This window comes from Acanthochromis polyacanthus, chromosome 16 (assembly GCF_021347895.1).
Source record: "Acanthochromis polyacanthus isolate Apoly-LR-REF ecotype Palm Island chromosome 16, KAUST_Apoly_ChrSc, whole genome shotgun sequence".
NCBI lineage: Eukaryota > Metazoa > Chordata > Actinopteri > Pomacentridae > Acanthochromis > Acanthochromis polyacanthus.
This window is the reverse complement of record NC_067128.1, coordinates 1,231,688-1,258,552: the sequence shown is the minus strand read 5'-3', so window position 1 is coordinate 1,258,552 and position 26,865 is coordinate 1,231,688. Positions and strand designations below refer to the sequence as shown.

Here is a 26,865-nt window from a genome sequence, read left to right as displayed (position 1 = left end):
TGTAGCCTTTCACTGATAGGTATAGTGAAGGCGAGACCAGAAATTTAGGCAGAAAAGTCAGGAAAGACATGCAGCAATGGGCCAGAAGCCGGAATTGAACATGGGCTGCTGGGTACATAGGTTGCTTGCATAACCTGTTGAGCTATGTGGGTGCTCCTTTTGTTTTTGAATGACATACTAAACTGTGACGTTTTTGTCCATTTTGCGACTGATTGATGTTTATTGTTGCGTTTTATGCATAGGTGTAGTGAAGGAGAGACTGGACACGTGGTCAGCAGAGTCAGGGAAGGCATGCAGCGAAGTGCCACAAGCAGGAATTGGTCCTTGGCTGCTGGGTGCATAGGTTGCCTGCTTAAACTGTTGAGCTGTCTGTCTGCCTCTTTTATGGTTGTTTTCGGACGAGATACTAAACTATGATGCGTTTTGTCCATTTTCAGACATGATACTAAACTATGACGTTTGTGGTCCATTTTCGGACGACATACTAAACTATGACGTTTTTGAGCATTTTCAGACATCATACTAAACTATGACGTTTGTGGTCCATTTTCAGACATTATACTTAACTATGACGTTTTTGTCCATTTTCGGACATCATACTAAACTATGACGGCCACGGCCAGTGCAGACTAACAAACTAGAAAAGCACTCAGAGAGTGCAGACCTCCGCCAAGGATCGAGAAGAAAACAGGAAACCCATGCACTAAAGGGTTATGAGCTGGAATCGAACCTGCGTCTCTGACACAGTTCCGTTTACAAATCACCTTCTTAACCAGTTGAGCTATCTGGACACCTTGCTCCAATTTGTTGAACGACATACTAACCGATAATGTTTTTGTCGTATTTTGGACCACATACTGAAACATACTAAAATATTCAAAGTGATCCAGAATCCAGGATCCTTTCCGGATTGCCACCAAAATTAAATCAGCTCTTCCTCTTACCATAGTCTCCATCCCCTCAAAATTTCATGTGAATCTGCCCAGGCGTTTTTGAGTTATCTTGCTAACAGACAGACAGACAGACACACACACAAATGCCGAGTGTCACATAACCTCCTTGGCAGAGGTAACAACAAGAAAACAACAACAAAAACACTGCATTCTAAAGTTTTCAGAAACTTGTCTTGACGACAGTGGTTGCAGCTGAATGTTCTTTTCTTTGTCCTCAGTGGGAAACATCATGAGGTCAAGGAAATCTGTGAAGGACAATTAATGATGACAGTGAAAAAGATGCTGTTGAAAGAATTAAACTAAACTTTGTAATTATGTGGCCAGTGGAAGTGAGTCTGCTGTGGACGTTGTCACTTTTTGGCATTGTGGATTCTTGTGCATTGTCTTCTTTCCTTTAATAAAGAATGTATAAGCGTATGCTGCGATACAGAAAATTCTCAGAGAACGCAATCACCTGTAACGTGACTGCTGCTTTCAGGTCATTCCACTCAGTTAGAAAACCTTCCCAAGCATAAAAGACTATTCGACTGTATCACTAATCGGGCTACAAAAAAATGCTAACATTCACAGTCTATGAATTTGATAATTTTGTTGTTTAACTCTCCTGTTGTCTTCATTCACGGGCACCAAAAAATATTGTTTCCTTGTCTGAACATTTGCTGCACCTTCAGGAAGAAAATTTCAATAATTCCTTCAAAGTTACCTTTAAAAGTTTATTTTAAAAAAAATCCCCCAAATTTGGTAAGAAGATGCTTGTAAATATTTTTTAAAAATGAGTACAAATTTTGCAAGTTCTTCTCCTTTCCTCTCTGGAAGGTAGAAAAATATCTCCAGCAGTTTGAAAAGCTTCTGAATGTGGTTGGTTATTTTATAACGTCGACAACATGTGCAGGTTGTTGTTAAAGGCTTAACAGCTGAAAATACCCCAGGGTCACCCCCCTCTCGTCTCCTGCCAGGTTCCCGGACTGTGACGAGCCCTACCCCCGTCCTGTGGACCTCCTGTCCGGCTCGGACACCACCGACTCGCCCATCTCCGTCCAGAGAGACTACGGCTTCTGGTGTCCCCGCGAGCTGAAGATCGACCCTGAGCTCGGCTACTCCTTCATGGGGGTCCGTGACTGCTCCCCCCCGTGCCCCAACATGTACTTCACCCGAGAGGAGCTCGCATTCGCCCGCTACTTCATTGGGGTGGTTTCCATCGTCTGCCTGTCCGCCACCCTCTTCACCTTCCTGACGTTCCTCATCGACGTGTCTCGGTTCCGCTACCCGGAGCGACCGATTATTTTCTACGCTGTGTGCTACATGATGGTGTCCCTGGTGTTCTTCCTGGGATTCCTGCTGGAGGACAGAGTTTCCTGCAACGCATCGAGTCCCGGGAGGTTCAGGGCTTCGACGGTGACTCAAGGCTCCCATAATAAGGTCCGTTCTTCTCTTTGTGTTTTCTCCTGGTGTTCTGCTGCCTTCTCCCTGATAATAACGTTTAGTTCTCCTCTCCCAGGCCTGCACTCTGCTCTTCATGGTGCTGTACTTCTTCACCATGGCCGGCAGCGTCTGGTGGGTTATTCTGACCATCACCTGGTTCCTGGCTGCTGTTCCAAAGTGGGGCAGTGAAGCCATAGAGAAGAAGGCCCTCCTCTTCCATGCTTGTGCCTGGGGCGTTCCCGGAGTCCTCACCGTCACTCTGCTGGCCATGAACAAGATCGAGGGAGACAGCGTCAGCGGCGTTTGTTTCGTTGGGCTCTATAACCTGACAGCTCTGCGCTGGTTCCTGCTGGCTCCACTGGGACTGGATGTAGTGGTGAGGACGAGTATTTTTACAAAATATTGCACACACACTCATTTCTGGCTTATATGCTGTACAATAACCTATATCTGAACAATGATATTTAACCACGCCTGACGAACGTCAGCGGGGTTACTGCATTCAGTGCGGTATCTGGCTGGGTAAGTATGTATGTATGTATGTATGTGGCTATGTCCGTTCCGATATCTCTGCAAGTGATGAAGTCAGGATAATCAAACTTGGCACTGAAGATCAGTCTAAGGTTCCCTGCTCAGTTGTGGAGTTACAGGTCAGCAGATCAAGTAGGGAGGGAGATACGTACGATGATCGAAATTGATACATATTGCATCATTTGTATAGGGAGGACAGGGTTTTCGCCAGTAGAGGGCGTGGTTCTGCCCTCTACTGAGGGCTCATCTAGTTTTAATTTTGGTTGTAAATTACCAGGTTCTTTCACATATATTCAGTGCAATGCAAATGTTCACATAAACTCATTTTCTGTTAATATTTATTGTTGTTAGTATTTACATCTTGTACTCGTGCTATATTATTTTATTTTTCTTATTTTATTTTAATTTTTTTCTTATTTTAATTCTTATTTTTTCTAGATACTACACACACTTTAGACACTTAACACACTGAGACACTTCAAACACTTTCAGAAATTTACATTTTGTACTTTGCATTTTTTGTTATTTCTATTTTACTAGTAACTATATATCATAACTATATATATACACACACACACACACACACACACACACACACACACACATATATATATGCAGAGTTTGTTTATTGTATGAGACAATCTGTGTAATTGTCTATATTCCACTAACCCTTGTTTATTGTTTATTGTACTCTGTCTAAATATTTTCCTCTGGGACGAATTAAGTAGATCTTATCTTATTTTCTTATTTTATCTTATTTTGTCTTGTTTTATCTTATCTTATTTTATCTTATGTTATCTCATCTTGCTTTATCTTATCTTGTCTCATGTTATTTTATCTTGTCTTTTCTTATCTTATTTTTCTTATCTTATTTCATCTTATCTTGCCTCATACGTTCATTTCTGACGCTAACACACCCACTCTCACGCCGTCACAGGTCGGTGTGGCGCTGCTGCTGGCAGGTATTGCCGCTCTGAACCGAGTCCGCATGGAGATCCCGCTGGAGAAGGAGAACCAGGAGAAGCTGGTGAAGTTCATGATTCGTATCGGCGTGTTCTCCGTGCTCTACCTGGTTCCTCTGCTGACCGTTCTGGCCTGTTACCTCTACGAGAACAGCTACAGAGCCGTCTGGGAGACGACGTGGGTCCAGGAGAAGTGTCGAGACTACCACATCCCCTGTCCCTATCAGGTAGGATACCTAAGTATGTCACCTGCTTGTATTATGACATGTCATTAGTAATAGGCAGGATGTACTGTTTGACTAGTAAAACCCAGTGTAAGTACAGAACAAGTTTCTACTTCTAGGCTGAAATATATGTTTAGAGTTTAAAGCTAATAGTAGTTGCCTGCATGTTCTCAGATTCTACCTTCTTTTTTAAAAAGAATACATGGTGTAGGGATGGATAACATAAAAATGGAAGGAATGAGATTTTATAGGAAATGTTATACTAATTTCAGTCCCTCCAGGATTTCGCAGGCATTTTTTGAGAGTGTTGTAACCTAAAATGACTGAATTTGTGACAGGTTTTCTACAAAAAAATTGATCAAAGAGTGTTTACAAAGGAAAAAAAACATTCAGTCACAGGTATCTGGAACTGAATGATAAAGTATTTTACTTTAAAAAAACACAAAAGACAACAAATACAAAACAAACTATTGCAAAAATGAGATTCAACACGAAAAAATGAGAAACAAAATGACAAAAAATGAGACAAACAACACAAAACGAGAAAGAAACCAAAAATTTTATCAAAAAGTTACAAAGCAACAAAAAATGGTCAACAACGAGGCAAAAATGACAAAAAAGAAACAAATCGTCAAAAAAATAGACAAACAAGATAAGCGAGACAAAAAGGAAACACAAAACGACAAAAACGAGAAACAAAACGAGAGAAATGAGACAGATGACAAAAGTCAGACAAAAAAACCAACAAAAACAGACAAAATATTACAAAAATGAGACGCAAAACGACAAAAGAACAAAGAACAATCTAATATTTTACTTTATGATCCAAACAACTTAGTCTGGAATTGATTTCACATTTATAGTTTTACTAATTTACAATCTGCAGTTAATGTCTTCTCTGTGATTTTTACACTTCGAGGGCTGGATTGGACCCTCTGGAGGACCGGTTTCAGTAAGCTGGTGTTAACTTTATTTGCTTTGAAATGTCAGCCTGTTTGGTGGCAGAACGATATTTTGCAGCGTCAGTGGTCCAGCACTATTTGATCAGTAGCTGGATAAACATCTCCTGTATTTCATTCATTTCAACAATGAACTGATCATTCTTTGTTCACGTGGCCGACCAGGAAGATGGAGGTTCTAATGACTGAGATTCTGATGAGTTTATTCTCTGACGTTCATGGCAGTGAGGACAGATGCTCCTTCACTTTAAACGTCCTACCGGGACTTTTGCAAGGAAGCTTGAAGACGAAGCAGGAGGTAACAGCTGGGAGAAAGAAAGCTGCTAAGTGCCAGATGTGTCTGAATCCCAGGACATTGGAGAGAAAGACATTTAGAGAGGTTGTGTGTCCTGAATAAAACCGGATGCTGCATATGTTTAAAGACAACACAGATCGGGAGGCTAATACCTTCACTCTGCTGCTGTTTGTCTTTAGTGGCTGAGATGTTTCACAGAGCTGTAGTAGCCTCCAGCATCAGCAGCTCATAGAATAGAGCTGTTAATAATTCAAACTCTCTCCTGTCTTATGTTCCTCCCACGTGAGCACCTGCAATCATACATCCGCCTCTACAGAGCTGCAGAGTCTACATGTTGTTCTACAAGTCCAACAGAATTCACATTAGTAGAATTAACATCCAGTCTTAGATCACGCTGCTGTTTATTAACCCTCCTGCAGGTCAAACTGACCCGTTTTAAAGTCTGAAAATGTGGACAAATATATATTTTACAGTGAAACTTCTGATGTCCACATTTTCAATATTTTTGGGAAATCTTAGAACATTTTTTGGTGGAAAAAAAGAAATGTTAAAAATGTTTCTTAAGAACATTAGCAAAAAAAATCAACCAAAATCCAGCGATTTTCACTGGATTTTGGTTGATATTTTCTGAATGTTCTTCAAGAAAACATCAGAAGTTTTACTGATATATATGTAATGACTTTAGATATTTTTATGATTTTTTTGGAAGATTTTTACTCATTTTTTTGAAAATATTTACAAGAATTTTCTTGCCACATTTGGGGGATTTTTTTAAAAAAATGAAACTTTTCAGGGAAAATTTGAAGGAATTATTGGAATTTTCTTCCTGAAGGTTTTGCAAATTTTCAGAAATTTTCAGAAATTTTTTTGCAGATATATATTATTTTTAATATTTTTTGGTGCCATAAATGAGGCCAGCAGGAGGGTTAACCTAAATGAGTCAGTAAATGTGAATTTTGGCCTCCGTGCCGTACCGAAGCTTCAGCCGTGTAAAGAGACGGCCTCATTCATGCATTGTGCCGTAAAGTCGTGCTCTTAATCTGCCCCGTAAACACTGCATTGTGTAAGAGAGCAGTGTGGTGCAGTAATCCAGGGTGTTTCTGCTGAGGGAGGAGGAGGTCGCCCAGGTCAAGCTGCTGCACATCACAGCTACAGAACATCTGAACACAAGCTGCTGCATTTACACCGGACACCGTGGAGCGTTTTAGAGATGCTTCTAGCTGTAAAATCAAACTCTGCTCCTGGAGGCTCGCTCATACCGTACGTTTTCATGCACACAGTCCATCGCGTGCATCAGCAGACTCAAAGTGCCTCACTATATTTATCTTAAAAGCCTTCCCCGAGGCTCAGAACTCCTCTGATGTTCAACCACAGACAGTTAGTGACTCAAACCATCTATGACCGGACAAAGGCTGCATTCAGTTTAATTTTAGACCAGGTTTTAACAAACTGCGCCCATCTACTTGACGTCCACTGAGGTTGACGGTGGAGCTGCTGTGTAGTCGTGGTCGCTGACATACTGGCTGTAATCAGGATGCTAGCTGCAGCCCTCCATTCAGTCTCTTATCTCCCAGCTGTAATGAGTGTATCTGAGTATCTGAGAGCCTCGGGGCTCTCCGCCCGGCCCACTCATAATGAGGCCATCAGGACTGCATCTGTGTGTGGCTGTGTGTGTGAGAAACAGGAGGACAGAGCAGGAGATAGTGTTTCTGTGGATCGCTGGGCCATCTGTGGTGCTGTTGCTATGGCAGAAAGCAGCACAGCAGCTCTGAGGTCGACTCAACTTCAGTCTGAAACAACTCACGTTATTTCTGTCTGGATTCATGTTCATAGCTCTGTTTTTATTTTTATCATCTTATCTCATTTTATGCCCCTTTTTAGCAAATTATTAGAAGTCTTACATGTCCCCACATCTGTCAGTGTTTCAGCTGAAATTACTGCAAAGAAGGTTCGTTTCACCACAACGGTATAAGCTCTGGTTTTAGAGCTGTTCTAGATAGACAGACAGACGGACAGGCAGGCAGACAGACCCAGCTTGAAGCCTCCAGAGGGCTCAGTTCACACTACAGACAGTAGAAGTTTTATAATTCTGACAGAGCAGTGTGTCCTAGTCAGGGGTGGACTGGGGCAAAAAATCAGCTTTGGCATTTTTGGCCCAGACCGGCCCACAAGATTATCTGTTGACTGAATCAAGCACTAATTTTGACAAAAAAACTGACAGAGAGGTCGGATTTTCAGAACAAAAATTAAAAAACATCCCTAGAGACCCATACAGACTTGTTGACAAGTTGGAAAAAAAAACAATTGCAATCCAGTAGAGCAGGGGGATTCAACTAAAATTCAAAGTGGTCCAGTCTGAGAAAATGTATTAAAGCAAAGGTCCAGAACATCATAATGTCAAACCTGAATTAGTGCCAAACTATATGTTGATGTAACCTACTAGTTTTATTAGCATCTGCATGTAACCAATAACTGACTATCGAAACCAAATAAATTCAGTTCAAAAAACATTTTGGCAACATTATTTATAACTTTTTATAGAACTGTAAATCTTAAAATATAGTGCAGAACATAAGAAAATGACTGAACAACCCAAACCAATTTATAGACATCGTTAACAATGCCTAAATCTGAAAAATGTAAACAGTTGAACCAGTGGGGTTGGGGTGGGGGGATACAACAGATATTTTGGGGGGCCACCAAAAAGTTGTAAGACAAAATGAAAGCTGCTACCGACCTCTTGCTTTTAAAAAGGTTTTTTTTTTTAACTTTCTCCTTCAACTTTAAACTAAATTTCCTTCACTAAGCCAGCCCTCTGGACTTCCAGTAAGCTGTGTTCCTATTGGCTGTCCAGGTGGCTGCTTGGTGTTATCAGGAACACCTGAGCAGCTCAGTGTCTTCCTGCTTTATGTCTGCAGTCAAACATTTCCTCTGCTTCTCTTCACTGAACCGGGTTTGGCTCCGTTGCTTTACTTTGTTCTTTAGGCGTTGGCTTGCAGCTTCCAGCAGTTATAGCAGTTAGGTATACCTAAGTTATACCTTTACACTTTTTGAAGGTTGTCACCTTTAACAACTAACATTTCAAAAAGAACAAAACATACATAATACTACCATTGGAATGACTACTAATACCTGTATCCCAATTTAAAGTACTGAAAAGCAAAAAACTGAAGTTCGACCTCCTGAGAAAAACAGTTGAGACGAGACTCGAGTTAAAAAAAACAAACTCAAAAACGACAAAAAATCGATGATAAATGCGCAAAAAAAGAGTAATTAGTATCTGAGCGAGTAGTTCAGGGGGATAAGAAGAGAGACCACCAAGTGGAAGGTAGCAGGTTCAAGACCTACCACTGCTGGTTTTCTTTTTGTCTCAGTTTTTCAGAAAATTTAAGAAGGGTCTAGTCTTGAACCACAAACCTGCAGCACCATAGGCAAACCCTTAACTCACTGAGCTACAGATCAGATAAAAAGAAATAAACTCGTCGTCCCTTTGACTTCGTAGTTTCCAAGTGACCACATGGGTGGAGTCAAGGTGGAGCCAAGGCAGAGAGTGGGAGGGGAGGTGGGTGGCGGTCTCCCCCTTCACTGCAACTATCACAGTAAAAAGGCAAAAAAAAAAAAAGTAAATAATTTTGTTTATTTATCCATATGTGGCCGAATGGGATGAGCGTCCAACCATTAATCAGTCCTGTACAGGCACACATGCTTCACACCACAACCCCCGAGTGAAAATGAATTTGTCTGTGAACCGAAAAAATGTACATTCAATCAGTTTACAAATTATTTGTACATCGGACATGATCATAGCAAATTCAGTGGCAGGGTGTCCTGGGTCAACACATGATTCATTCATCCTGACGCACAGCAGGGAAAAGACTGCAGGGGGCGCTGCGTAAAATGCCGTGGATCAGCAGCTTATTTATATACAGATACATTCATGAATTACTTTGCATTGACCATTCATGGTAAAATGTGGGTGTGTTGTGGGCGGGATGTGAGGTGGATCCACCTGTGCAATCTTCCAGCTGGTGTGTGATTATTAAGGGGAAATTGCGTGCAGCTGTGGTTACGCACAGTTTTATAGATCAGGGGTGAAGGGCATACGCACATTTCAGATTTTCGGCGTACGCAAACTTTAGTATGGATCCTACACAATGTTTTATAAATGAGGCCCCTGATCTTTAACCAGCATCCCTAAAATCCATGGAGTCGCTCCAGAGAAATGAAGGGAGGTCAACTTTTGTCAGCCTCCATCCAGATGTTCAACTTGATATCGTTACTTTGAGATTTTTAGCACCACAAACCTTTAGTATCACACTTTATTATCATTTATTAGGACTTTAATGGAATCCAGCAGCAGATTTAGTTTTTGTTCACAAACTTTATTCTTGTTGTCGTGGGACTGCAGGATTGAAAACTGTTCCTTCTATTTGACCTCATGTTTATTAGTTTTAGAAAAATAATCTCTAATGGCTTCACAGTTGTGACAGGGAGCACAGAATCTGTTGCTTTTTACAGAATCTAGTGCAAAAGTATATTTAAAAATAAACTAATTTGGTTTGGTTCAGGCTGCTCAGTGGTTAGCACTTTCACCTTGCAGCAAGAAGATCCTGGTTCAAATCCCGGCCTGGGATCTTTCTGCATGGAGTTTGCATGTTCTCCCTGTGCATGCGTGGGTTTTCTCCGGGTACTCCGGCTTCCTCCCACAGTCCAAAAACATGCTGAGGTTAATTGGTTACTCTAAAGTGTCCGTAGGTGTGAATGTGAGTGTGATTGTGTGTCTGTATATGTAGCCCTGTGACAGACTGGTGACCTGTCCAGGGTGTCCCCTGCCTTCACCCGAGTCAGCTGGGATAGACTGCAGCACCCCCCATGACCCTAGTGAGGATAAAGCGGTGTATAGAGGATGGATGGATGGTTTGGTTCATGTTTCAGTCTGAAACATGTCACAAATGAGTAGTTCAAGAAATTCTGATGAATGATTTAATTTTGACAGTTCTTTTTTTGTTAAACCAGCATACATTTGAAGCCTTTTTTTGGTTCAGTATCTGTCTGAACGGAGCTTTGCCAGCGGTCACGAACCAGAGAAGTGACGAGAACATCAACAGAACGAGAACAAAGGCCAGCAGCAGAACAGATCATTTGTTTTCAAGCACATAAACAGCAGAGAAGAATGACTGTTGGTGATCATCAGCTGTCAGATGAACTGTGTGTTTATGCCTCTAGCTCTGTTCTTCCTGATGATGTGGAGTAAACAAACACACTCCGTCTATCAGCCGTGAACCCTTAATGAGCTCATACATGCTGATATTTACATACAGGACTCTCTGGTGCTGTTTCAGGGCTTTTGCATGTTTCTTTTAGCTGAAGCAGACATGTTCTGTATGTTTCAGACAGTATCAGTGCTTTGTATAAAACCCGGGTTTGAAAATAGATCGTTTTTGCCTGAAGCTCACCACAGCTCAGTCCTCTCATGATCAGGTTTCCTCACACAGTCACTTCTTCTACATTCCTCCCTTCAGGCGTCTATGTGGGCGTTTTAGCTGAAAACTTTCTCCTCTTCCCTCTTTCCACCTCCAGCTTTTCCTCCCACACAAACAAACTCCGTGATCTCAGCCACAGAGCTTCATGTCTCCTGGTTGTGTTTCCTGCAGGTGGAGCGGACCAGCCGTCCTGACCTGGCCTTGTTCCTCATCAAGTACCTGATGATGCTGATCGTTGGGATCCCGTCGGTGTTCTGGGTGGGCAGCAAGAAGACCTGCTTCGAGTGGGCCAGCTTCTTCCACGGCAAGAGACGCAAAGAGTACGTGTTTAATCCTCCCTGATCTGCTGGCTTTGCGTGAGATAAGATCAAACTTTAACAATCCTTCTTTATAGAACACACAATATTAACATTTTAGCAGCAAACCGTCTTTAAAAGGTTTCTTAAATAGAATATTTTTAACTCATGCACAGCGTTTCATCTGCCGGAAGATTAAATGAAGATTAGATGAATAAAAGATCAGCTGGGAGCATAATCTGGGAATGAAACGTCTGTTTTAAGCTTTTAGAAATAAAGAAAGAACAGTTTAGAACATAAATAGAGTTGATATTTGTAGATATTCAGTTAAATGTGAGGGATAACCTCCTTAAACAGGATTCATTTTGGACAGTTTGGTCAGTATTTTACTTCTGTCATTGAAACAGGAAATGCTCTTTTAAGATGCATTTTACATTGAATTTTTGGCACAAAGCTGCTTTTTTAATGTTGAATATGATCTTTGTAAATTTCCCCCTCATGGTTAATGTCTTTTATTTAAAAACAAATACTTTCTTTGCAGGTGATTCTTAGTTATGTTCTGATGCTTCAGCGAGCTGTAGGACATCAACAATGACATAAAATCAAACTTTAATAATCCTGAAGGAAATTCTTGAAATCCTTCTTTATAGGATTAGATTTAAAACACACAATATTAACATTTTAGCTGCAAAATGTCTTCTTAAATAGGTTTTATCTCAGTATTTTTAACTCATGCACAGCATTTCATCTGTGGGTTGATTGAATGAAGATTAGATGAACAAAGATCAGCTGGGAACACGATCCTGGAACGACACGTCTGTCTAAAGCCTGTAGAAATAAAAAACAGTAGTTTAGAACACAAATACAGATGGCATCTTTACATATTCACATCTTTCTGTTCACAAATGAAGCTGATAATCAGTAAATCCCAGACACAGGCACTTTAAAAATGTTGGACTAGACATATTTGACCTGATAGATTCATGACGTTTAATTTAAATAGTCTTCTTACCTTTCTACATCTACTCAAAGGATTTAATCTCAGCTGTCTGTCGGGTTCGTTGCTTTTAGAGCTCTGTGTTCCCACATCTGCAATGAGGAACTAGTTCTACTAAACTCTTACCTACCTGCTTCATATTCAGTGGAAATGTGTTTTTAGAGCTGAGATGGTAGCAGCTGGAGGTCTGGGTGGATGATGAGTCCAAGACCTGCCCAAGTCTGACACCAGTCCTCAAGAAGTCAAAAACCAGGACCAAAATCAAACCTGAGCTACTCCTAAAAAGTCCAAGACATCATAAAACCAGTCCTGAACCATTCCTTAAAAGGTCTGAAATCAGGAGAAAAATCAAACCTAAACCTGTCCAAAAAAACCAGTCAGAATCCAGTCCTAAAGAAGTCAAAAACCAGGACCAAAATCAAACCGAGCTACTCCTAAAAAAGTCCAAGGCATCATAAACACAGTCCTTAAAAGGTCTAAAACCAAAATCAAACCTAAACCAGTCCAAAAAAAGCTCAGAACCAGTCAGAATCCAGTCTGAAACCCGTCCTCCAAAAGTTTTAAACTTGGACCAAAATCAAACCCAAAGTCCTCCTAAAAAAGTCCAAGACATTGTAAAACCAGGACCAAAACCAAACCTAAACCAGTCTAAAAAAACATTCAGAATCCAGTCTGAAACCAGTCCTAAAAAATCAAAAACCAGCACAAAGTCGGGACCAAAACCAGACCTAAAGTTCTGCCCCCATCACTCTGGAACAGGATAAATCTGGACCCATCAGACCACATGACCTTCTTCCATTGATCCAGAGTCCAATCTTTATGCTCCACAGCAAACTGAAGCCTTTTGTTCTGATCATCCTCACATGAGGATGATCAGCTGTTTAGTCCCACTCCCTGTGGAAATGTTCTTCCTTTCACTATTAAACAGTCGTGAGTTCTACTGTTGGTTTCCATCGTCCTGGAAGATGACGGTTCTAACCCGATTTTAGTCGTTTCATCTCTTTAGTTGTTTTCTTTGGACCCTTCTGAGACACATTAACATCCATTGACTACAGGATGGTAGTTTAGAAATGACAATCTGCTGAAGTTAAATCAGTTCTGACAGTAATTATCCAGTGGAAGACGACTTGTTTTCTGCTCAGACGATTTGTTTCTGTGTGCGGAAGATGTGAATGTTTCTGTGGATGTTCTGTGGTGGAGTTCAGGCTGTGAGGGTTTCTTGGTGAACTCAGGCCTCTTCTGTAACCACCCCCCTCCCCTCCAAACTCAGAGCATTAACCCCCTCTCCCACCGCCTGCTCCACACACTCCTCCATCCTCTTCTACCACTCCCCTCACCCCGCCACCTTCCCCCTCTCCCTCCCCACCCTCCTGCGCCTCTCCCTGCCGACACTCCCCTTCCCCTCCTCCTCCTCCTCCTCCTCCTCCTCACCCTCCTCCCCTCCGTCTTCCTTCCCCTGCTGCAGTGGGATGGTCAACGAGAGCCGGCAGGTCCTCCAGGAGCCCGACTTCGCCCAGCTGCTGCTCCGGGACCCCAACACGCCCATCGTGAGGAAGTCCAGGGGCACCTCCACCCAGGGCACCTCCACCCACGCCTCCTCCACCCACCTGGCCATGCTGGACGAGCCTCCTAGCGGCAGCACCAGCCGGGCCGGGTCGGTCCGAAGCGCTCGCTCTAAGATGAGCAGCTACCACGGCAGCCTGCACCGGTCCAGAGACGGCAGGTCGGTTATCTGCAGGAAGACCACAACTGATTAGATTCAGTATGACAGACTGAGTTTACCACGTGGAGTCAGAAGTTAGAGTTAAACATTCCTGAAGAAGGTGGGATTGATTCGATTTGTGTCGTTTTCTTCAATCAATGATTGAACTTGAGAAACAGTAGATCTACAGAACGAACCGTTGAAATGAACGTCTGTTCTTCAGCGGTCCACCCCTGCTGTGATAGAATAGTAAAAACAGTTATATGATGGTGCAATTTTGGTCAAAAATGTCTGTACTTCGTGATTCCACTTTCTTAAAATGATTTGAAGCACAGGAAAATGTTTTTTTTTAGCCCAGTAACAGTAAGACATAATTCTTCCAGTCAGGACACTGATGGAGTGTTTTCACCAAAATATCTGCTCAGTGATGCCCCCAGTGCTGGAAAATGTAACAAACGTCTGTAAAGTTTGCCTCTGACTGTCACTGGACAAAGTCTAGATATTTAGAGCCAATTTTTGGGAAAAAAATCAACCTTTCAGAGCGAAAAATAAAAGCTTTGTTTTTATTTTTAATCAAGTTTACGCTATCATATAACTGGTGTGTGTCATTCTATTATAGACTTCAAACGTTGCTCAAATATTGTCCTGACCCCGCCTTCTTCAAGAATCTGAAACTCCAAAAGTTGACCAAAAATGTTCACGTTTTACTTTCTAATACAAAAATCCTGTAAATCTCCCCACCTGGGATTAATGAAGACTCATCTCTGATGAATATGAGACGATCAGCCGAGAACTTTTGTATAATTTGAGGTGGAATAAAGATCATCCTGGAGCTCATTCCTGTTTCCCTCCACCTCTACAGATACACCGCCTCCAGTTTCCGAGCTGCAGACGAGCGGCTGCCGTACGGAAGCATGCCGAAGCTCAGCGACCAATCCCAGTCCAGACACTGCAGCACCAACCGGCTGGACAGTCTGTCCCGTCACGGATCCACCCAGCGGCTGGAGATCCAGTCCAGGAACAGCAGCTTCAGAGACCTGAGCGGAGCCACCCACCCTGGAAACGGGATCCACAGAGTCCTGGAGGAGGACGGGGCGACGGCCTGAACCGATTTAAGGAAGATTCTTGTTCTAAGAAGCTCCAGAACGTGTGAGGAGCTCCACTGTTTTATCTGATGGATCCTGAGGAGGATGAACTCACTGAGGGCTGGAAATGTTGCCTTAAAACGTCCTCTCGGATGGATTCTGTCCTCATGCTGTCATCTAAACGCCCAAACTTCACTTCCGAGCCAGAGAACTGAACGTGACGCTGACAGACGCACTGGATGGTTTTTCTACTGGACTTTGTTTAAAGGACTGAATAGAACTGAATGAGGAGGGAGGAAGCAGAGTATTCTAACTACTCCTCACCTCTGACATCCCTGATTCTAAACATCTGCCCACTTAAAACCCTTTTATTCACAAACATTGGAACATTTTCACACCCAGTTTGAAACTCACCGAGGCTCTGTGTGTCTCCTAAAGCTTTACAGAAAGCCTTTTTACAAACGTTTTTTATTGTCGAGGTGCTTTATTGCACCCGAGCAACTCTGTGTGGATCTGTGGTTTACAGTTTTGAATGCAAAGGGCTTAAAATAGAGGAAAAAAAGCTGAATCCAAACTCCTGCCTTACGACTGTGTGTTCAGACAGAACGCAAAGAGGGTTTAAGAGACGCAGAAACTAAATGCAAACGAGACAAAAAGGGAAAAAATCACATGAAAACAACAAGAGTTTGTCTGTTTGTTTTCTAAGCTTGACATGAAAGAAGTTTTTTTGTTTGTTTTGAAAAAATATATTCCAAAGTTTTGTTTTTCCAAGTTCTCCCGGCTTTCCGTTTACTAGACCCGAGTAGAAATGATTTAGAATTCATCACAAATCTGGCTTCAAAAACAGAAGCTTAACAAGCACGGATGAACAAAAGGTGACATTTTATTTAAAAAGACCTTTGTTCGTGGCCAATCAAAAACTTTGGAATGTCAGGATTGTTTTCCTTCCTTCAAGAACGTGAAGTTTCATCTCCAAGTCCTTGGACGTCTGTCTGTAGGTAAAAAGGTCCGTGGTAGCTACGCTGTAAGGACTGTTTGTGTGTCGATACGCCCTGCTGCACGTTTATGGAAAGAGTTGTTCTAGCAAAATAGAAAAGTTGTATGAAGGCCAGTTCATGTTCCACGTGTCCGTAAGGGTGGACGGAAACAAGTGATTGTCGTAGGAGATTCTTTCCTAAATCATAATTAAAAGAATTTTAATTGAAGTCAGACTTTAGATGGTTTCTGCAGAAATCAGCCAAATTTAATGCTTCTTAATGATTAATTGCCACCAGCAATTATCCCAATGCATGGCATGTTTACGCAGACGCACACATCTGACGAACTGCAGTCTAGAATTATAGATCATCAAATATTTTTCTTGAAAACTGCAGAAAGAATTTTTAAGGCCACTGAGAATCTAATGTAATGATTTTAACCCCATTTACGGCCTTACTTTTTTTGCAAAATCGATTTAATTAAGATGAATGCTCGGCAGAAACCCTTAGAGGAGCTTTGAGAAGCTCTGAAGTCTCCAGAAGTCCCGTGTTACGTCCAAAAGCTCGAGACACCTCAAGAAAACCGCTGGAAAAACGGGAGAAGTGTAGATTCAGAGCTTTTTAAAACATTCCCCAGCAGTCCTCGGTGTTTTCTGGAACTGATAAAAGAGAAAGTTTAACATGAAGCGACCTTTACTCCATGAAAGTCTCCAGATCCTCCTACATCTAGCTGGTATTTTGGAGGCGACGTCCGACTCTGCTTTCTGTCTGAACACGTCGTCACAGTTTTCCGGATGTTAGTCGCCCTCCAGTTAGAGTGAAAGTCGGTTAGTTTGTCCTGTTTGCAGATTTAATGTTAGAGCAACATCTCCTCTAGTGGCAGAAAAATGTGCATAGATGTAAAAACTGTTGTTCATTTGTAATAAAGCTTTTTTTTTCTAATGAACCGAGACGTTTCTGGCAGAAGAAAATGACGACACGGTAACGTCAGTATTTGTAACAGCCCTCCGCTTTATTGAAATACATCGGAGTCGGGTTAATATAATGAGTTCTCCACGTAAGTGTGGCAGCCAGTTCCATACATTATTTTTTGTTTTGACCTTACACCTTAAATATTTTTTTTGTGCAAAAAAGAATCTACATCACCTGTAGTGGGTTATCCTCAGTAAAACGCCCAAACCGTTCAAAAAAGGAGCAAGAAAAACAACAAACCGAAAAAAACCCACAAATGATTACATCTATAACATGCAAAACTGTACAAATTATTACAAAGCAATCCTAGAAAACAAGTGTAATATGATATGAAAGAGCAAAATAATATCGAAGGTACTGTAGATAAGACCTCACTGAAATGCAAAGGCGTTTGAATCTTTTAGTTTTCTAAATGTGGCACCTCAGCCGGACCACCGGACGCCCTTCACCCCTCAAACTCCTCGTCTGTCTCCGTCTTCCTGCCGTCCGTCTCCAAAAAACACTCATCTAAATGAAAAGAATTCATTGGTTCTGACATTTCCTGAGTTTCCTTCTCCTCTAAACATCTGGGAGCATTTTTTTTCTTTTCTTTTCTGTACATCGGCCGATATTAAAACGCCACAAGGCTGAGACGGTCTGCCCTCCCCCCCCCAGCGAATACATTCTACAGATAAACTCCAGCAGGAACTAAAGGAGAGCTTAAACGTGTTCTACGATGTCTGGAATAACCTTCTCTCTTCTTATAAAATACAAAACAAAAACACGTGGAATGGGTTGTTTAGAGCTACTCTGTAGTGTTTTAAACGGGCAGGAATGACGACCAAAGTACTTTTTGTTTCCCTTTCTGACGAGACAAATGGAATAAAACGGACCCGGATGTTCCTCAAAAGGCTCCGAGGACCAAAAACCGTCCAGAAAACGCCACACCAGAACCACCTAGGTAGATTTTCTAATTCTGCGATTCCTCGGTTGAAACGCCGTCAAACGAAACCGAAGCAGATGAGCGGAGGTTTTTGGCTGTGAACGCCCTCCTCTGCAGCCAGAAGCCGTCACGCCGTTTAATGCTCTGTACGCTCTGCCAAAGGAAAAAACGCCCGGAGACGTTCTGCTCACGTTCCAGACTCCAGCAGGAGGCAGCGCTGAGGTTCTCCTCCCCAAAGTGCCGACGTTCTCGCAGCTTATCGTTAGTTTTTCTTAGTGTTTACATTCTTATTTTACTTTAAACTCAAGAGTTCTTACAAATCATCGAAAACATTCCTCAGGAGAAGCAAAGGCTGTGAGAAAAGAACTAATTCTCCCTCTTTTTTCCGTCGTTTTTTTTTTTTTTTTTTGGTTAAATTGAGCTTAAATTGGAAACGCACCAATTCTAAAGGACGAAAGGCATCTGCTGCGTGAAAACAAAGCAGGTTTGTGGTAAAAGTTTCACTCTACAGTACGGGCAGTAGTGTCGGTCCATACAAACCAAGTGTGGAAGAACAAAAACACACAAACGCACACACTCAACGCGTGTCGTACATAAAATATAAAACAAATCTAAAAACAAAATCGGTAAAAAAAAAAAAAAAGTGGTTTAAAATGGCTTTTTATGTGTGTGTGAAAACAACAAACCCCAAATCACTCAGAAAAATAAAATTCAAAGAGGATTTTTCTTTTTCTTTCCGTGTAGTTCTCTATAGTATTTCCTTATCATATATTACTCTCTACTTATGTACATTATTGTGGTGGGAGTTTGGTTGCACAGCGAACGTCTACGATGGAGGACGAGCCGCCGGATCACCGGACCAATGAGGAAGAGAGTAGCACAGTCGTGATGATGCTGCTGCTGCTGGCGGTCAAAATAAAAAATAGTATAAAGTCACTGCACTTAGTATCAGGAGCAAAACATAAAAAATAATCATTCCTTTCCTTTCTCTTGTTTTTTTTTTTCCTTTTTCGTCGTTTTAAATTTTCGCAGCACCCAAAGCAACAGCGGGAAGTTGAAGCAAACCTCCCTTTCCTCGTCTAAAGGCTGATAAATAAATTAAAATATCGTCCCCTGAAACCCAGCGGGTCCTATGTACAGGTACAAATCATTCTCTCCACAACAACAATAATCCTCTGGGTTTTTAGTGTTGCATCGTGAGGTTTAGTCTCTGACGGGGAGTCGGTGAAGCTCGACGGCTTCGGTTTGGCGGCGAAAAGAGCCGATCGATGGGATGTCGTACTGGATGAACACGTGCACACGCCTCTCAAACACACACACACACACACACACACACACACACACACACACACACATAATTAATGATAGCTTCTCCCCTCAGAGAGACTCTTTCTGCCCCGTCGTGGAAGAACGCTGAGACAAAGCGGGGCAGTAAGGAGGGGCAGATGTTGGTGAGGAGGTGCAGTTCTCTGGGCGGTGAGGGGTGATGTTCAGGAGGACGTGTGAGGCTGCGGTGGAGGAGGTGGAGTCCTGTGCTGTCGGTCGGTCGGTCAGTCGGTCAGTGGGGTTACAGGTGGGCTAGCGGCTAGCAGCTAGCTACTAGCGGCTAACAGCGGCTCATGTGTCCCAGCCCATCCGGTCTGTGCTCTCCAGGGACAGGGACTTGGTCTTGTGAGGGGAGGCCGGACTGGGAGGGCTGCTGAAGGTGGAGCTGTTGGAGGCCGTGGAGTGACGGGGGGAGTCTGAGTCCTGGAGGGGGGAGAAAAACGAAGAGAGAGGGAGGTGGAGGTGAAGAAAGCGGGAAAGGAAAAAAAAAAAAACTAAATTAGACGATGCTTCCTTCTATAAGATAAACCTGATTCAGAATCATAAAACTTTCTCTGTCTGTAGACTGTAACTAATAAAATATGTGATGTTCTGGTTTACTTCCTATTAATGTGGCTCTAAATATCACGCTAACTTCACCTCTGTTGCAGAGATTCTGGAAAATGTTGCACAGAACACACGTGTTTAGCTGGAAGTTACAAAGCATGAAGAAAGAGAAGTTTTAAGTCAATCATTTTAAATGTTTTAAGACAAACTGTCAGTAAAGTCCTTTAAACCTGCGTTCTTTCTGATGACCAGCAGAGGGCGACTCTTCTGATTATAAAAAATAAAGATTGATTCAGAGACCCGACTTCTCACTTGATTTATAACAGTACACATTTTCCTACTGACTTTATGGTCCTACTTGCTAGTCTGAAGACTTTTTGGATTAGATGTGAAATTTATTTTGTAAATTATGGCCCAATTTAGAGGAAAATACACGATAAAGCAGACCATGTTTTAGGACTAATGACAGGCTGCTACAGTTTCCACGGCAAAGTATTGAATTCTCAGTCAAACCCAACATTAACTGTTAGATCTGGTTTCAAAAGAAGGTGGTGACGGACAAATTCCAAATTTATGGCCAAGAACTACTGGATGGCGTCTCAGTCGGTCATCTTTCCAGTCTACGAACTGAAGATAAGCAGAACTTCACCGTGTAGAGGTGACCTTTTGAAAGCTGGACTGAACCCTTACTGGCTGACTGAACATTATCTAATATTATCCTTTTTATTCACATGTGAGGTTGACTTTTACTGATGAGATGGAGGCAAAAAGACATGAAGACGACCTGAATAAATACTAATTCTGACTGAGTTCTATCTCCACGGCAGACTTGGACAATTTCCACCATCTAATAACCACAGGACACGTTCTCCGGTCAGTAAAAGCTAATGCATTTAGAAACATGTCTGCTCCAGTCAGCTGATCTGTTTATTTTCAGTCAGATTCAGGTAAAAATGTGTTTTCTTTGGAAAGCTGCAGGGAGTTCGTGCTAATGGTCCCAAACTAAACTGTTTCCTTGAATCTCAGCCACAAAAGAAAGGAGTGCAGAGGTAGCCAACACATGGAGCCTCATTAATATGAAATAAACCAGAACTTTAACAGCTGTCGATGCCGCTACAGGTGATCTGTTCTTCAATAATACTGTCTATGGGATGGAGGACTGTTGGCGTTTCTTCCACCACATCAGCAGCACATGATTGACCAGAAATGATCAGCTGAGAGGAAACAAACATGCAGGCAGATGAGGAGGGATGATGATGTGGCTCAGACACAGACAGGATGACGTTTATTACTCTTATAGAAAAACAAACACGTCATCCAGCTGTTTATGGGGTGAACATGTAGATTTTCCTTCCAGTTCAGGTTTGAGGTTCATAATTGTCTCATATGTTGTATAATGTCCAGTTTTTCCACATCAATGTGATAATTGTTTCTATTTGGATCACATCTAAACTTTCAAACACCACAGAGCAACATTCACTTCACTGCTTCTATCAACTACAGGAAATCAGAGTGAAGCTAGAAACACCATTAAACTCCATATCTTCAGGATCTGCTGAGAAAAACAAGAACATCACAAACCCGTCTCCAAAGATTACCTTCAAATACAACTAAACTGTTCTCAGTTAGGCTGTGAGGGGAAACATTTTCAACCACAAATGGGTTCATTCCACCGGCTTGAAGCTTTTTATATCATAAACTATGTATATTTAAAATAGCTGGCTTGATAAATCAAGTACTTTCTGCCCATTGACCTACTTTCAGCGTTTTCTTTGGAACACTGAATCCCTAAACTCAGCTGAGCAGTTCTTGGTGAATAAATCCTCCTCCTGTAAAAGTGGAGAGGTTTCCTATGCTATACCGTTGCTAGCTTGGTTTTCCCCCCAAAACACAAATGAGAATGCAGTTTAGTCGTACATGAGCGTCATTTTTGGGCGACATCAACACACTGTGGTGCCTCACAGGTCAGTGTAGATGGGCAGCTGGTTTTTTAGTTCTTTAAAACTCTAAAAAAGTCCCGTAGACGTATGAAGAGAAGCGCTGCCCAGCTACAATGAAGATAAATCTGTTCAATGTGACGTTAAAAGCTCATTTTAATCAGTCATCAGAGACAATAAAGTGTTTCAGGTTTCATGCAGACTTTGTGCTCGTTTCCAACCAGTCTGACGTATTTTCAGTCCTTCCAGACTGGTTTGAACAGTTTTCTACAGGAAGTGGAACCCTGAGAACAGACTAGCAGAAGGGATGTCACGATTAAGATCCAATTCTATTTTCCTGGATCACACACACTTTGTATCATGTAGATTATCTGTAGTATTTTGCCTTTTTATGGTGCGTGTTCACTGGATTTGGTCATTTTAATGCTTTCTAAATGTCGTCTATGGACACAGATGCTCACAACACCTTTCTAGAGGATGTTGTACTGCTGCTCTGTATTTACAGGAAGTAAAGATCTTGGCTACTTTATGCAAGTCAGGTTGTCCAGCTACGTCTGGAAACTTCCTGAAAACTTCTAAACCGACTGTTGTTACTCTAAAACAAGGACAGATTCAGCAGCTGCACGGCTTTTTTCACTTATCGTATGTTGGTGAGAACACATTCTGTTGGACCGTTTTGGTAAAACTTGTTGCTACGGTCAAAGCATTCAGCATCATGAAGCGTCTAAATCTGTCCCCATGTGGACTCACAGTGGTGCGGTTTTTCACTGCAGCGACCAAAAGGAAACGTCAAGGGGACTATGGGCAGTTCAAGAAAACCGAGAGCATCGTGGGGTTTATCAAGTAAAGGGGCACCATGTCAAAGACTTCTGTGAAACTTAATGACCTCCAGCTAGTGCTTCTTTGTTTAAGATAACCCGAGACTGACTAAGACAGCGTAGATTCAATTTGCAGCTGACTAAATACTGACTAAAACAGCAATATCAACACAGGTTTACGACGTCCTCGACTTGCGTCATTGCATCATTACGTCGGAACTTGTTACGTGGAACTAGAATACGTCGTCACTTGCGCTATCAGACGGCTTTGTTTGCATTTGCCACCACATTGGATTATGCTACTTTTGCTAACTTCATTCTGGCTCCCAGCATAAGTCAGACTTACAGACTGGACTAAAAAGAACCATGAGCTGGTTTAGACCACTGTGAGACAGACTGTCTGCTCCGATCAGTCAGCTAGCCCTGTATAAACGAGGCAACGGCAACCAGAATCCTACATATATGAGTACAAGAGGTTCTCGGTTAGCGACTTACATTGTTATGCTGTTACATCGGAACTGATTACGGGCCGGTCCTCGGTTTAACGTAACGCATTTTGTCATTACATTGGAACTGGTTCAGTGAAACTAGTTGGTGAGCGGAGCGGATGAATAAATACGTAGTCTCGCAGCGCTATAAGACTGCTTTGATTACATTTCCGTTGGTACTTTCCTACCGAGTTGTGTTTCAGTGTGAGCTAATGACTTTTCCTTCTAAAAATATGTAAACTGATGGAGATCTTTATGCTCGTAACGGCATTGTTTACATTTTCATTGGAGTTCTGACTTACGGTGAAAATCAAACTTCCGTCACACGTAGGAACAGAACTCAACAAGGATCCCTGTATTGTGTTTAAATTGTGTTATTGTTGATTGTTAGTGCCGCACTTATTAAGAAAATTATCAAAAGTTGCGACACCTGCGCGAGAGTGGATGTAAACAAAGGATTGGATGTAGTTTTTTTGCTACTCTGTGATCCCACTCTGGAATATAAACCGGTCTAGTTGCACCGTTCATGGAAATAAAACTCTGGCTTCTTTAATAACAGTTGTGTCGCTCTCAGCTAAGTGAAGGATGCTAACTTTTTATTTTTATACGCAGGGAGATGAGCACTGGGACTAAAATGAATAATCTTTGCACAAATCCTTGGTAGAACTTGCAACATTAGCGTAGCAGAACACTGCTCAGAGCTGGTTGTTGTTTCTGGTAATCATTTAGCCTCTCTGCTCTGGATCATGCTGGTTTTGATCGGGACATCCCTTCTCGTTCTGCTCTGGTCCGGCTGTGCTCTGAACTGATCCTGGTTAGAAACATCAGGGTGCAGTAATGGAAGCACACATGCTCAGTGATCAGCAGCAGCGACAGGAAGCAGCGTTGCACCGTTTCACCAGCAGGATGGAGGCCGGATGACAGACGGACTGATGGTGCAGCTGATGCAACGAACCGCTGAACCTCTGGAGGTGGCGGGGCTGAAATGGTGCAGCGAGGGCAGAGCTGCAGAGACAACCTGAGTGCGTGTTTTTAACGTGTCTGCTGGTAAACACGGGACGGACACACTGTGTTCTGCGTGTGGGTGCGTTTCAGTGACTCAGTGACATTACCTTCATCTTACTAAGCAGGGTCCTTAAAGCCCTTTTCAGATCAGGGGTCTTCTCCGACGGTGAGACTGCCTGCCACTGCAGAGGAGAGTTCAGACTCAGCGCCCGGCCCACAGACAGCATGCCGGGTGGGGAGGGGGCAAGCCGGGGTAGGTAGGGTGGAGGGAGGCGACAAATGGGGGCAAGATGGGGGCAAGATGGGGTTGACAGCGTCCACGCTTTTGGCCATGGGGATGGGGGGCCACGGAGAGGATGGAGGAGGATGGGGGTAAGTGGACAGGCTGCTGTAGCTACTGACTGATTCTATTTACAGCCTGATGCTGCTGGAATACAATCACTTGTGACTGCGTTTAGGTAGATTTTACGTCCTAAGAACCAAGCATTGGTCGATATCTGAGAATATTTCAGGAATCTTCTACGTCTGATGCTACGTGTCCACTAGACGTGTTTTTGAGGCCAGCAGCCGTGTTCAGCTCCTGCTTCCTTCTTCTACAACTATCCACTAGTTTGCACGAGTATGTTACCAACTTCTGTTTTTTTCCTTTTATTTTTGTTCTTACATTACTTATTCTACATTTGTATATACATATATTTATCCCTGTGTTTAATTTTGCTACTTCTTTCTAATTTCTTGTTTTTTACATCATTGTTGCCCTGCCTGCTCTACGTGCCCTTTTTAATTGCCCACCGTGGACAAATAAAGTTTTCTGAATCTGAATTCTGTCCCTGATTGGACAAACGCATCGACTTGGGAGCCGTCTGCTCGACTCGGTCACAAACTTCTCTCTTTTATTACAAAAACAGTTCAGAGAAAAGTATTTCTGAAAGCAATTGAGGTGAGAAATAATCTGTCCTGGTTTTAGTTCACCAACGGCTAGTTTAGACGTTTGACCAAAGTTTTTGTGCAGCGTCAGACCACCACACGCCCCACTAATTTGCATAAAGTAGAAGTTGAGTCTACTTTATGCAAACGAGCTGCAGGAGACGCAGCGGATCGCAGCTGGAAACAAACCGGACCAGTACAGAAAGCGTTTCGATGGATCTAGTGGACACGTACCTTCAGCCTCTCGGATCCTCAGAAAACTAACATTAGCCGTTCTATAACTGCAGCAGCAGCTTCAAAGTTTGCAGACAGTGATGCTCCATTTCCATTTTTCAAGATAATCTAGATTAGATGAGATTATTCATGATGTTTTCAGTGGCTTACTGTACTAACTGATTTTAGAAGCTGCTGTCCTGTTGACCTTTAGTTTTTATATTTATTGATTCCACCAGTTTCATTCTGTTTTTCTTTGTATTATTTACCTGTCTTTGAACGTGTGCAGCACTTTGGTCAGCCCTAGCTGTTTTAAACTGTGCTATATTTAAGGAAATGTTAGACAAACTGTTACAGGGACTTCTGAGGGAACTAAACCTCCAGCAGGCATCATGGGAAGCTTTAACTGGGACTCTACAGCAGTGGGATGGAATCTGCACGCAGATGTTGGGATGTTTGTGGCTGATGGGAAGAAGGACGTCTTTTCAAAGGGAAACAGTGGATCTACTTTCAGATATTTGGTCATTTCATGTCTACTTCTACAGTCATGATCTGCACTTGTTCATACGAAGCTGATGCTGGGTTGACAGTAACTCTGTTCAGATCTTTAAACTGATCAGTTAGTAACAGGTATGGCATTCAGAGAGGATTAGTTCAGGCCAACCGCTCCAAAGCTGTCAGTCGCCTCTAAAAGATTTGGAATAAAATCCTCCTGGTGTTTAGAGTCAACCGCACATGGAGCTGTATGTTCAGTTAGGACGTCACTGACCTCTCTGTCGAACTGTGAGAGCGGAGCGTCTCCACAGTCCATCCCTCCTCCAGAGGACAGGGAGCTCTCAGACGGAGACGTCATGGTCTGACGTTTGGAGCCGTAGCTTCCTCCTGACAGCTCCCTGCGTAGAGCGCTGCCGTTCTGGGAGGACGAGCCTGAAGGAGAGGAACCCAACATCATCTGATTACAGTCTGATTTAGCCACAGAAAAAGACAGATTATGACAAATTAAAAAGATTGAATTCAACAGTACAAAGTTAATTCTATGTGAAATGCATCTTAAAAGAGCATTTTCTTTTTTAGTGGCAGAAGTTTTGCACAAATTTCAACCAAACTGTCAAAAATGAGGTTATCCCTCACATTGATTCTTCCTCATGTGTCCCACAGAGAACCCACCCAGGAATTAGTCGGATCCTTAGAACCCGTCTTCATTCCAGATGTGGACCAGACAGAGAACCTAACCTTTGTTCTAAACCTATTTAAAGCCTGTGGATTAACTTTTTATGCACAAAAACACAGAAAGGCAGCTTCATTTTTTTAAAGTTCTTGTTGTTTTGGTTTTCAGCACCAAACTCTGTCCCACCAGATCTCTGAACATCGACTCTCTGCCTCTCTTCAAATCCAGACTCCAAACTCACCTGTTCTATTTATTCTCTGTAGAAACTGCAGATTTCTTCATGTGTGGTTTTTATCTGCTCTGTTTTATTTGTTTCTCTTGTAAAGAAACTTTGGATGTCGAGAAAGGCGCTTACAAATCAAACATATTATTATTATTATGGGTTGTTTTCATTAAAAAGATCCTTTTATGCTTCAGAATGATTCAGATGTGACTCATGTATGGATTCTCTGCCTCTCTAGCAGCTCACCTATCGATGCTCAAAGACTACAACTAAAATAGTGTTTAACGCTGTGATGTTGGAGTAACTCAGCTATAACTGCTGAACCAGAAACTAATTCTGAAGAAGAATACTGATGCAGGAAGCCCCAACTTGCCAGCTGATGTGATTCAGCTTTGAACCCACAGAACTCTGAATCTGTTTGTTTGCGTTTTATT

At 42.3% G+C, this 26,865-nt stretch overlaps 2 protein-coding genes across 3 annotated transcripts in view; one reads left to right on the top strand and one right to left on the bottom strand.

Annotated features, from left to right (window-relative positions):
• Positions 1-16,828, top strand: part of fzd3a (frizzled class receptor 3a) — a 50,413-nt gene extending 33,585 nt beyond the window's left edge. The window contains exons 4-9 of one of the 2 annotated variants that reach the window (XM_022193069.2): positions 1,910-2,372; positions 2,452-2,751; positions 3,844-4,095; positions 11,001-11,149; positions 13,393-13,845; positions 14,687-16,828. In XM_022193069.2, the coding sequence (XP_022048761.2) occupies positions 1,910-2,372; positions 2,452-2,751; positions 3,844-4,095; positions 11,001-11,149; positions 13,393-13,845; positions 14,687-14,930 (1,861 nt within the window). In that variant the 3' untranslated portion in view covers positions 14,931-16,828. The remainder of the gene's footprint in view (positions 1-1,909; positions 2,373-2,451; positions 2,752-3,843; positions 4,096-11,000; positions 11,150-13,392; positions 13,846-14,686) is intronic. The other variant, XM_051936586.1, reaches the window with a different exon arrangement.
• Positions 16,829-16,877: 49 nt separating this feature from the next.
• cdc42bpab (CDC42 binding protein kinase alpha (DMPK-like) b) overlaps positions 16,878-26,865 on the bottom strand; it is a 124,936-nt gene continuing 114,948 nt past the window's right edge. The window contains 2 exon segments of the mRNA XM_051937024.1: positions 16,878-19,529; positions 25,810-25,967. Of these exon segments, the coding sequence (XP_051792984.1) occupies positions 19,398-19,529; positions 25,810-25,967 (290 nt within the window). The 3' untranslated portion in view covers positions 16,878-19,397.